This window comes from Ascidia mentula, chromosome 9 (assembly GCF_947561715.1).
Source record: "Ascidia mentula chromosome 9, kaAscMent1.1, whole genome shotgun sequence".
Lineage (NCBI taxonomy): Eukaryota > Metazoa > Chordata > Ascidiacea > Phlebobranchia > Ascidiidae > Ascidia > Ascidia mentula.
Window position 1 is genome coordinate 10,178,647 of NC_138574.1, and position 11,618 is coordinate 10,190,264.

At 37.9% G+C, this 11,618-nt stretch overlaps 2 protein-coding genes across 2 annotated transcripts; both read left to right on the plus strand.

Annotated features, from left to right (window-relative positions):
• Positions 1–35: 35 nt before the first annotated feature.
• LOC145914328 (kynurenine--oxoglutarate transaminase 3-like) lies at positions 36–5,176 on the plus strand. Its single transcript, XM_083002139.1, has 12 exons — positions 36–331; positions 503–585; positions 723–873; positions 934–1,083; positions 1,364–1,450; positions 1,555–1,674; positions 1,825–1,945; positions 2,002–2,078; positions 2,337–2,426; positions 2,805–2,991; positions 3,690–3,853; positions 4,446–5,176. The coding sequence occupies exons 1-12, from the start codon at positions 239–241 to the stop codon at positions 4,503–4,505; spliced, it is 1,383 nt and encodes a 460-aa protein (XP_082858265.1). The 5' UTR covers positions 36–238; the 3' UTR covers positions 4,506–5,176.
• Positions 5,177–5,377: 201 nt separating this feature from the next.
• Positions 5,378–10,687, plus strand: LOC145914568 (gamma-aminobutyric acid receptor subunit rho-2-like). Its single transcript, XM_083002391.1, has 12 exons — positions 5,378–5,486; positions 6,018–6,103; positions 6,550–6,642; positions 6,904–6,971; positions 7,475–7,598; positions 8,019–8,121; positions 8,500–8,582; positions 8,813–8,969; positions 9,109–9,266; positions 9,331–9,392; positions 9,478–9,606; positions 10,505–10,687. Exons 1-12 carry the CDS (start codon positions 5,470–5,472, stop codon positions 10,685–10,687), a joined length of 1,263 nt encoding a protein of 420 aa, XP_082858517.1. The 5' UTR covers positions 5,378–5,469.
• The last annotated feature ends 931 nt before the right edge of the window (positions 10,688–11,618 follow it).

Consider the following 11,618-nt stretch of genomic DNA (forward strand, 5'->3'; position numbering starts at 1 on the left):
AAATATAGGTCCAATCTTATGCAACAACTAATAAACAGTATTGGCCTTGACCGCTCTTCGTCCAGCGTATTCCCCTTTAACCAATAGGATGAGATAATTCGTTCACGCCCCCTCTCAAAATATACATCACGTTGCGGTACCTTCCAGTAGCACTTTAGCCACTTTTACGCAGTTTAAAGTTTAGAATCTGCCTTCGCCTCACAAACAATGTTTACCTAGTTTATTTGCGGTTGTCGTCATGCTGCATCACGCGCTTCGATCAACTGGTTCAAGTTTTTTTCCAGCTATTTCCACATTTGGTTGCAGCAATTGCTTTCTTTCCCGCAAACAAGTTAGTGTTTTTGTAGTTTGTGTTAGCAAAAATACATAATTTTTGCATAAGAAGTTACGATATGCTTGTGTGACTTGCCTGCTTGCTTTGTCTTAGATTGAGCTTTACTCTTTGACTTTTAGAGGTACAGCCTAAATGTGTTAAATTAGGATAAGTGTACACATTTTGCAGAAACCTATAACAACAAAAAGCAAAATGAGTTCAAGCAAATTTGTACCAGCCAAAAGATATGAAGGAGTGGACAGAAATGTTTGGTAAATAGTTTTTAAATTACCCATTGTTTGAACAACACTTGTGTCATGTCTGTCACTTCCCATTATTTGCATTGCCAAATGCAAATTAATGAGTACATATGTTTCACAACCATGTCTAAAGATTTTTTTTTTAAAAGGATTGAATTCACAACCTTGGCAGCGAAACACAAAGCTGTTAACCTTGGCCAAGGATTTCCTGATTTCAGTCCCGCAAACCATGTGAAGGAAGCTTTGAAGGATGTAGCTGCCATCGATAGTGTTTCAACTTATCAGTACACAAGGGGATTTGTGAGTAGAAGTTGGTGGTTGGTGGCAGTGGACTAAACAGTACACATGTTTTCATTTTAGGGACATCCGAAATTGGTGCAAAATCTGTCCAAACTCTTCAGCCCCCTAATTGGCGTAGAGATAGACCCTCTTACCAATATTTTGGTGACAATTGGAGGTTATGGAGCCCTGTATGCCTCCATCAATGCATTTGTGGACAAAGGAGATGAAGTAAGCAGTTAAAGTCTTATGAACTAATGTAGAGACCTATGTGTCTGTTGATATGCGGAATGTTTACAAACTGATTAGATTTGCTTTCTGGTATGAGATCTGGATTTATTATTGCTTCATAAAAGTAGAATTTTTTTCCTTTTGAAAGGTTTTTTCACTAAGCATGCAATGAGTTGCTTTTACTTGACAAGAAGTTAGTTTAGATAAGCCTGTTATGCTTATATTTATAGAAATGCTTATATTTTAAATACTGTAGTAATTCTTAATTATATTTCTAAAGGTAATTATTGTGGAGCCATTCTTTGACTGCTATGAACCAATGGTGAAAGTTGCTGGTGGAACACCCAGGTATATTCCTCTCAAACCAGTAAGTGCTTAATTAGTTGCTGCTCCTCTGGCAGTCATTTTCGCAACATGAAGTATACAAATTTTAAAATTATCACATTCTGTTTTGCTACAATATTATTTCAGGGAAAAGATGACGATGGCACAAGTGCCAGCTGGACCTTAGACCGAGAAGAACTTGAGAAAATGTTTAACAAAAATACGAAGGCTATTATTATAAACACTCCAAACAACCCTTTGGGGAAGGTGAACTTCTATCTAATTTTTATGCAAAAACTATGTTTTCATGTTTTTTCTATTTTTTTTAAACGTACATATAATTTTGTAACCATAGAAACGCTCAACTAGAAAAAGGTCATAATTTCCGTAGCTAAATATTATTAAACAATGTGTTAGGTGTACAGCCGAGAAGAGCTGCAGATGATCGCAGACATGTGCATCAAATATGACTGCATTTGTATTTCCGACGAAGTTTACGAATGGCTGACTTTCGATGACAAAGAACACGTCAGGATTGGTAATAACTGTCTTGTAAAAATGCCAACTTACCTCTAACATTTCAAACATTGAAAGCTTCACTTCCTGACATGTGGGAACGAACCTTGACGATTGGAAGCGCCGGAAAAACTTTCAGTGTCACTGGATGGAAGGTACTTGGAATTGAGTTTTTGTTCTTGTCCGTGCTTATGACGAATCGAGCGCTTCTGCTTTTCGTTGTGCTTATAGACTTTGACTTTGACCTACAGGGTGTTTCTTAACCAGTAGTGTGCCGTAATTTTCGATTGGACTGCAAAGTTAGTTGCAATATATACATAAAGAGCATAGGCTTGGTTGGGTTGGGAAGCTATAACGAGATGGGTTCTATAACACAGCTATAGCCTCAAACTGTTAAACATGTCTGTTGTTAGCTCGGTTGGACAATCGGTCCTGCAAGTCTGGTGAAACATCTCCAAACAGTGTGGCAGAATTGCGTGTACACATGCCCCACTCCATTACAGGTGAGTGTTCTGATTTTCTGCTTTGATGATGTATTTATGTTCATGGTATTATACAAGCGCAGAACAGAAAGTAGCATGTCCACATAAAATAACAAATCAACCTGTAAATAGCCTTGTGAAACAAACAAGGATTTATCACAGAAGTTGTGATAATCAATGTGTCGCAATATATGCTGGAGATGAAGATGTGTTTTACATGCAAAAACATGTTGCGCCGTGTTACACGTTCTCACTGCATCCACATACTGCGTGTGGTAACGTCGGTTATGTTCTTAAAAATAACTTCCTGTCTCGAAAAAACGTGCTGACGAGCAAAATGACCCGTATGGTATTAACACAATGCTGGCTATTTAATAATTTTCGCATTGCTTTCTGTAGGAAGCGGTGGCTAGGGGCTTTGAAGTCGAAATGGCGCGAATGGGAACGGAAGAAAGTTATTTCAAAATTTTGCCGAAAGAGTTAAAAGCAAAACGGGACCGCATGGCTCAGGTTTTGCGTGATCTCGGGATGAAACCGGTCATTCCTGAAGGAGGTTATTTTATGATTGCCGATGCTTCGGGTCTAAGTAAGTTCCACTGGCGTTATGTGCTTATTGCGTTAACGGCGGTAGAATAGGCTCCTTGCTAAAATTTTGGGTGTTTGGCCGTTTGTTTTTTGTCCTCAAAACTATTGAGTATATACATACAGTCCATATCTTTAGAAAAAAGTTATAATAAAGATTCACTAAACTCTGTTGCTATATTGAGTTTATGCGTGAATTTACACGTGTGTTTACCTATAGCAACAAAACGTTAGTTTCGAAATATGTTGAAGAGCTTTTTTATGCAATACTTTTGGGGTGAAGCAAGTGCTATTTGTTGCGGTTTAAATATTATAACCAGGGATGCCATCGAAGCTAAACCGAAAATACGGTCGACTAAAAAGTAATGCAACTTACCTTCAATGATGTCACATTTTACAGATATTTCAATGTAAAAACGCCAAACACATTTTATTGGTAAAAAATACGGAAAAAGAGCTGCACATTTAACGTGGTTTGAAGTTGAACTAAATAATATTGAAAACAATAACGTGTGTGGCTAAAAGAGCATAACAACACCTAAAACTAAGGAAAATTTTAATTATAAGAACGGCATGGCAACCATGGGCGTCCGGACTGCAAAACGTAAACTATATTACATAGCTATCTTGGCCGAACATAGGAAAAACAAAAGGCACATGGAAAAAAAATGTTCTCCTGATTTTAACAAGCATGGTCCACAGAGGTTGATCTCGGTGATGAAGAAGAACCAGTGGATACTTGGGATTACAGATTTGTTAAATGGATGACACGCAACAAAAAGGTGGCGACCATTCCGACCAGCGCGTTTTACTCAAAAGAACACAGATACATGGCGGAAAAATACGTACGGTTCTGCTTCTGCAAGGTAAGTAAAATTTGTGATGCGAAACAGTTTACTTTTTTTAAAAAAAAAGTCTGTTTCTTTGGCACAACGAAACCTAGCTAAGTAGCAGGTGCCACGTCGGTCAATAAAAGTAGCGTTTAATTGTGCCAGAAGAACAGATTTTTGAAATGTAATATGCCTGACAGCCATAGGCGCCGACTTTAAAATTTTTTCGGGTATGCCAAATTATATTACGTCATTTTATCACGTCATAAAATGCAAAATATCTTTTTTGGCGCTAGTTAGGATGGGACGTGAGACTATGTTATGGCTTGTAGTTTACGAACTTCACGCAACGCAAAGCACTTTTCCAAATAAACGCATATTTATGTGCGGTAAGACAGCATTGTATATAAAACAAAGGGCCTTTTTCAAATGACAAAGAGAAACTCCAAAACAGCAGCATGATGAACATTGGTCAGATTCTCGGGTATGCGCATACCCGAGATTTTCGTCCATGTATGCGAGGCATACCCGGTATACCCGTGTTCGGCGCCTATGCTGACAGCAACACCAACGTAAGGTTACAGTTAAGGTCAGAGAATCTTTTTCTGAATAAAAAATATCTGTGCAGGAGGACGAGACCATAAATCAAGCGGAAGAAATATTCAAGGAGTGGATGAAGTCTATGTAGTTTTAACCCCGTGCATTTTGTTTAGTGTAATTCAATGGAAACATTTTGCCGTGCACGCGTCTCAAGCTATTCAAATATGATTGCAATGCAGTTTATTGTTCATCTTAGACGTTAAATATTGCCATTTCTACGCTGAAACAGAAAAACTAGTTTGGTATCTTTTGGGAGCTGGGTTCCTTGAATAAAATTGTTCCCTTCTCGCAAAAGATCTTAAATCGCATACATCTTTATTTTCCTCTGAAAAACAATGTAATTTACCAGCAATTTTTCATATACTTCCTTTTACACCAAGTTATATTTCTTTCCTCGGAATAGTTTCATGTTATTGTTCATGCTTGATTGGTAGAAGCGATTATACTTGGTTTTTAATGAACTTGCCACCTTGCATTTGTGAAACATTAAACAACAACCTTCTGGCAATGTACGGTGAATCTACATTCACCTTCTATATTCCTGACTGCGGTGTTAGTTGCTTGCCTATTCACGTGAAAATATTGTGCGCAAAAGTGTTATTCGCTATTTGCAAATGTACATGTATATGAGTCGCTATTTAATACCTTTTCATCGAAGTTTTACATAAACCAAAATAGTTAATGGACTAACAATAAAACGAATTGCGGCGCTTTTCGTGTTGAGCAATCAACAAAATCCAATAAAAGGTCTGATTTTGAACACAATGCACTTGGTCTTATGTTGAAGAAGGCATGTATCCTTAAATTGACTGCACAAACCATTCGATTACCTGTAATTGAAGAAACAATGGCAGCCCATCGATTAGAGTAATTGCTCCACTGTAAATGATGTCCCACCGACTTGTAGTTGGTCGATTCTGCTTGCTGACGTAATCAACGAGATAGAAGTGTGCTGGTGGTTTGTGGCATTGGCCGTTTCGTCCAGTGTACTGATAGCTTCTTCGTGGGGAACATCGCCTGTACGGATTGTCGATGATTATGTTGGATTAGCAATGCGTTTAGTGCCAAGGTAAGTAGCGTGTTCAGGTGTTAGAAGCATTGTTAAATGAACATTTATGTTTGAAAATAACGAACGAGCAAAATTTAATGTAGCTAATATATTTTATGGACGCCTTGTGACGTTAACCGTTTTGTAAAAAGCATTTGTTTTCCATGAATACGTTTGACCTATACAAAAATGTCGCAGCAAATTTATCACACAAATTATTGCAGATGCCTTTATTGCATTCATAACAGATCTATGCGTCCACAGAATACAAAGTCCTCTGAAAGTCCGTAAAATTTTATTTGCATGTTTTGCAAATCTTTGTGCAAAATATTGAAGACATTCCGTTTTTAAGAACAGAAATATTATGGTGGTAGTTTTAGAACAACAAAAACCTTGTGCTAAACATGAATTTTCAGAAGTTTCAGATTGCAGTCAGTTGTTTTGTTTCAGAAGCAATTTATTTTGTAAATACCCTACATGTTTTGTTAGAAGTGTCGTTGGAAAAGGGTCTATTTTAAGAAGAAACATTTGATTATGTTATATTTTGTGCAGTGTCATCTTCATTCTTTTGGTCACCGAGTGTAGCACGGCAAAACACGGTCAGCGGGAAAGGAGAAGAAAAAAATCGAAGCCGAAAGGTACAAGTGATTGCTTCTTGTGTAAGGCGCAAAGTAATCTGTAACACCTTGTCACTGTTGATCCTCTTACCGAAGTGGATTAGCTCAACATACCATCCGCGTGCCTATGCTATTGAAACGGATTTCGCATTTTAAAGCCATGGTTGAAAGTGCTAGGATTTGAAATGAAAATTTATCCCCGGCAAATTTTCATTGTTGTATAGCGTTATATAAATTTATTAAAAACGATGTTGTGTGGCTGTTTTTTCTTGCCATCTTTGGTTTTTGTGGAATGGCCCACGGGCTTCTGATCGTTACTCTAGGGGGGCACTAAGCATAAAAGAACCACTGAGCTTTACCACAAATATGTGATCGGAATAGCCTGGGTTCGAAACGCTATGTGGTGAAAAGCAAATACTATTTTTCGTCGTTTTATTTTATTATATATTGTTTGTTCTGTTTGTCAGGTCCGGATAAGCATGGAACGGACCAATCGCGACAGATTGAAGACATGTTTCGCGCCCACTCTTACGAACTCAGCATCCGACCCAAGTATAAAGGTGAAACAGAATATGTATATATTGCCCAAGTTTTCATTGTTACATTGTTACATTGAAAATGTGAATAATAATATTATGTTGCTGTTGCTTTCAAGCATATTATATCATAATAATCTGACCTTCTGCGACTTAAGTGAATATAATTTTGTCCTGCGACTTTGTTAATAATTAACTGCATATCAAACGTGTTGTGTACATGCAGAGTAATTGTCCAAGTTTGGTTACATTATATATGATGAACAATTCTGTCCTATGTTTCAGGTAAAGTCACGAAAGTTGGATTTGAAGTTATGATTGAAAGTATCACCGATGTTTCGGAAAAAAACATGGTAAGTTATTGTATACGCATATAGCAGGCTAAATTTGCTTCTGGCTTCCAAAATTTGGTCGCCCGTCAGATTTAATGCTGGTCAGAGCTTTTTGGTGAAGTGACAACTTTTCAAAATATTAAATGAAGCATTTTTGGTCTTGTTATTATAGTCAGCTGACTGCAATTTGAAATTTCTGTTAGTTTCACTTAATAGTTATTATAGTCACTTTTAAAATGCTGGAAATTGGAATTGGAAACTGAGATTCGACAAAACACTGGTGTAATACCACACGCATTTTATTTCCTTAGAATGCTGTCTGCAATAAAATACTTGCAAGACTTGAATTATCAAACGCTTACATGTGGAGAATAACCATTTTCTGGGTTTCAAGTCCATCCCAATTTCCGCAAACACAACTCCGCTGTAGTCATTGCTTTTTTGCATTATGTTTGCCATTAATTGAAATGTCCAGCCATTTAAATTGGTTGGCGCTTCAATAAACATCGCATTGACCTTTGCAGGATTTTACCCTCACACTCTGCCTTCACGAAACATGGGTGGATCCTCGCCTGGAATTCTCCACTGGCGGTCAAGGCGACAGCATCGTTCTGCCCAGTCGTCTCGTCGACAAAATTTGGGTTCCAGGTTCTTTTACTCGACAAGTTTGACCCTTTGATCATTTCTTACACAAAAAAACACATTTTTGTTGTATTGTTTGCAATCGTGATGCCGGTCCCCATGAATTGCGAGGAAATGTCGCCTTGAACATAAATCCATAATTTTAAAGTTAGTGCATTACTGTGACAAAAGCCGATTTGGACTGTCGTATTTAACACCATCCGCTAATTGAATTCTTTGAAACGAAGGTGAGGCATCACGTTTAATCAATAGCAAGTCAAGCTGCGAAAAATAAGGTGCAAAAAAAACAATTTACTTCACTTTCATTATGAGTGAAATCAATATTGCCAAGTTTCTCACCAGTATATATATAATATGGATGTTACCCCGTTCGGTATTGGCTTATTACGAATTCATGATAGCAGCTAGAATGTTTATTGTTTTTAGATATTTACATTGTTGGTTCCAAGAATTCATTCGTTCACAAAACTACGGTTAACAACGTTGTTTTGCGTCTCCTGTCCAACGGAACTATTTATTACAGCATCAAGTAAGCGATGTACCCGACTTGGTTTTAGCAATAGTATGTTAATGCTGTGCTGCTGTAGTTTTTTAGACGTTTAACGCAATTAACATAGTTGTCAAATCAATTGTAATAAAAATTAATTAAATTTTGCTCTTTTGAACGAAAAAAGCAATCACAATTGTAGCCCGCTTCCAAAATTACCATTCTTTACCACACAGGGGGATTAGAACCCAGGTTATCTTGGCCACCAATCCCGACCAGGCTTTCTTCCTGGTTTACCATTAACATATTGGTTATATGGTTTTTCTGTTTGCTTAACTAGCGCTATCGTACATTTAAAATCGGCTTGGCAGATTATATTAGTTGTACACAATTTGTTTCACGTCTTTACTTTTTTCACAGAATTACGTCAACCGTTGCTTGTCAAATGAACCTCTATAACTTTCCGTTGGACCTTGAATCGTGCTCGCTTACTTTTCAGAGCCGTAAGTCTTTTATTTGTGGCGCAGTGCATGGATGTTTTAAAGTACGGTTGCCGACTTGTGGTAAATTTCATTGCTGTGCCTTGCTTCATTTAACAGCGAGTTTAGGTGTAAATGGAAAAATAAGGCGCAATCCTTTGAAAATGTATTTTAAACCTTTTAAGATATGTGCTGGGAGTGGTGGATTTCCTAAGTTCTCTACAAAATCAATAAAAGAAAACTTGTATCTGCAGTGGGATACAACAATAAAGAGGTTGTCTTGGAATGGGTGGGTGGAAAGGAGTTGGAGGACCTTTTCCTCGATCCAGCTTTGGTGACCAGCATGCCCAAATTTCGACTTATACACCACAAGTTTCTTGCCAGTAACGAGTCGGACGTTTCGTCCTACAAAGGTAAACTCTTCTTTGCACAAAAATCGTGCATGGTGTACACACCCCTTTAACCTTTTAGCTGTACCTACACACGCAGCTATGAAGTACCAAAATTGTCAAAATTTAGCGAACAGGGGTTAATCCACATCATATGTCCTTGCAGTTAACAAGTCCAAGTTGCAAGTTACTTTTGAACTAAAGCGTTATCCTCTCGCCTTCGTTCTTCAATCCTACTTCCCTGCAATGTCTATGGTAACCCTGGCTGGACTTGGCATGTGGATCGATCCAAGATCCGTACCGGCACGGGTCGCCCTCGGTGAGTATGATTTCTATGCTTCTCCTATAGCTTTTGATTTATTTTAGTCTTTTGGGGCATGCAGGAGTAACGTCGGTACTGACTATTGCCACTATTATCACTGGAATGAAGTCTTCATTGCCTAAGGTAAGGTGTTCTAACTTTCAGCTTATTTGTGTTGAGAAAAAAATTATCGTTGTATTCAGTCGACTAACTGCTTCGTTGTTTAAAGGTGTCCTATCTGACTGCCATGGACATCTATCTATGGGTTTGCTTCTTATTCGTATTCGCAACGGTTCTTCAGTTCTGCGCTCTCAACTATTTCATGAAGCGGCAGCAAAACAAGGAAAATCTCGCAGAGGTTAAAAGAAGCATTCAGGTTAAACTAAAATGAATCGTCATATTTGTAAACGCCTGGTTTTTGTTTTGGGTTAAATTGGGTATGAAATAAACCATCTTAGTGTATCCCTGACCACTAGTAAGTTTACATTTTTTACGTGTTGAAAACAAGAGTGTGTGTAGTATCATATCCATTTCGCTCCCTTTGTCATGTCCTGGTAGTGGACGTTATGGAAACTGATATCTATAAAACGCAAGGACGGGCGAACATCCGTCATGACGCACGACCCATATACCAAGTAAAAGACGGGATCAGTCTTCAAGTTGGAAACTGTGCTTGCCACTGGGGTTTTTGGGTTATTGCTTGCTTTGTATCAGCGTCACTGAAATCCGGAACATAGGAAACACAAGTTTATTTGCCCAAGTGCAATAATCATTCCCTGTGGAATTACGAACAAATTTTCAATGAAAACCATGATTTAGAAACAGCGTTTTGTTTTTCTCCACATATTTGAGATAAATGCGTTTTTCATCTTCTCCCAATTGCACTACAGAGCATTTGCTGAAGGATGAACAGATATGTTATGATTGTTTATAGACAACCTGTCACTACCACCTTGAAAAAATTGATTAACAACAGTCGTGCATAAACTGAGCACCTGCTCATAATCAGTCTTGAGTATGGAACGATTTTATATTGATTAATCGGAATTGCTCTTCTGGCACTTAGTTTTTAAAGTGTTTATTTGAACCCAGCGTTTTGTCTGCCATCCGGCGAGACTTCTTCAGGGTTTTTCAGGGTTATGAAACTAAGTGCCAGAAGAGTAATTCCGATTAATTAGTATGCCTGGCAACAAAAATAGCTGTATACGAGTTTATATTGGTTTACTTACCCTTTTTTGTTGCAGAACTCCCAGCAGCAAACGTCGTCGATGCTATCCTACAAAAGATATCGCAAAAAAATTTGCCTGCCTGAAGATCCAACTACATTGGACATATTCTTCCGTCTGGGCTATTTTCTTTCTTTCTTTTTGTTTAACGTTGTTTACTGGGTTTATTACGCAATTCTTACGTACCATGATCAAGAAGGCAGTGAGAATTAGAAAAAAAGTCGCTGAAAACATTGTTTGTTATATCTAGCCATATTTCGTGTTATTGCATATGTTGAATAAATTCTGAATATATATATGTTGGTCGGGTTTTGCAGGCTTACTGCTGGGCGAAGTATTAATAATCGGATACATACAGTAGAATTACGGTCGTAATCGCCTAATTTCTGTTCCCTAGGTTACGTTTAGTGATGGTTTCCACCCAACCATGAGCTTACTATGAGCATATCTATATTTTTTAGATACGTGTCAATAAATGCTTACATAAAGACTTTTAGCACAAATATCGAACTCTTCTGCAATACTAACAGCTTTAATGCAAAAAAAAATATTCTATTATCTTACAATGACACGGCAATGAAACGACAGTTTAACAACAAATGCCACTGTCTCAGATTCCAACCAAACCCTAAACATTTAACATTGTTCCGGTAGTGGGCGTTAAAGATACGCGGCACAGATGGCTCGAATTTTTTTCCTTCGCGAAGCGAAACTTGTTGAAAAACACCCGACTGGAGAAGGCGACAGACAAACGTAAACAATTGAGGCCCATTGATCGTGCCGGTGTAAGTGCTGACGACTCACGTGCGCTTTTGTTGTTGTGCGCATTGATAAACGGTTTTTGTCGTTTAGAGTAAGTGCGCTTGTTTTATGTCGTATTCAGGTGTAATTGTTCAGCGTTTCTAATTAATTAACAAGAAAAATGATTTGGTTGTGCAACCGTGGAATAAAAGTACGAATTTTCGATTGCAAAAGTTTGCGAATAACTGTTGCTTTGTTTTTGATTATGTGCACACAACTCCTATGGCGTGCAGGGTAATTGAAGGAAAGGCAAAAAAACAGCCTAGGCCATTAAACATAAAAACTTGGCAGGGAATTTTTGAAAATGTGATGACAATTGACAACTTCAATAAAAAATTAGAAG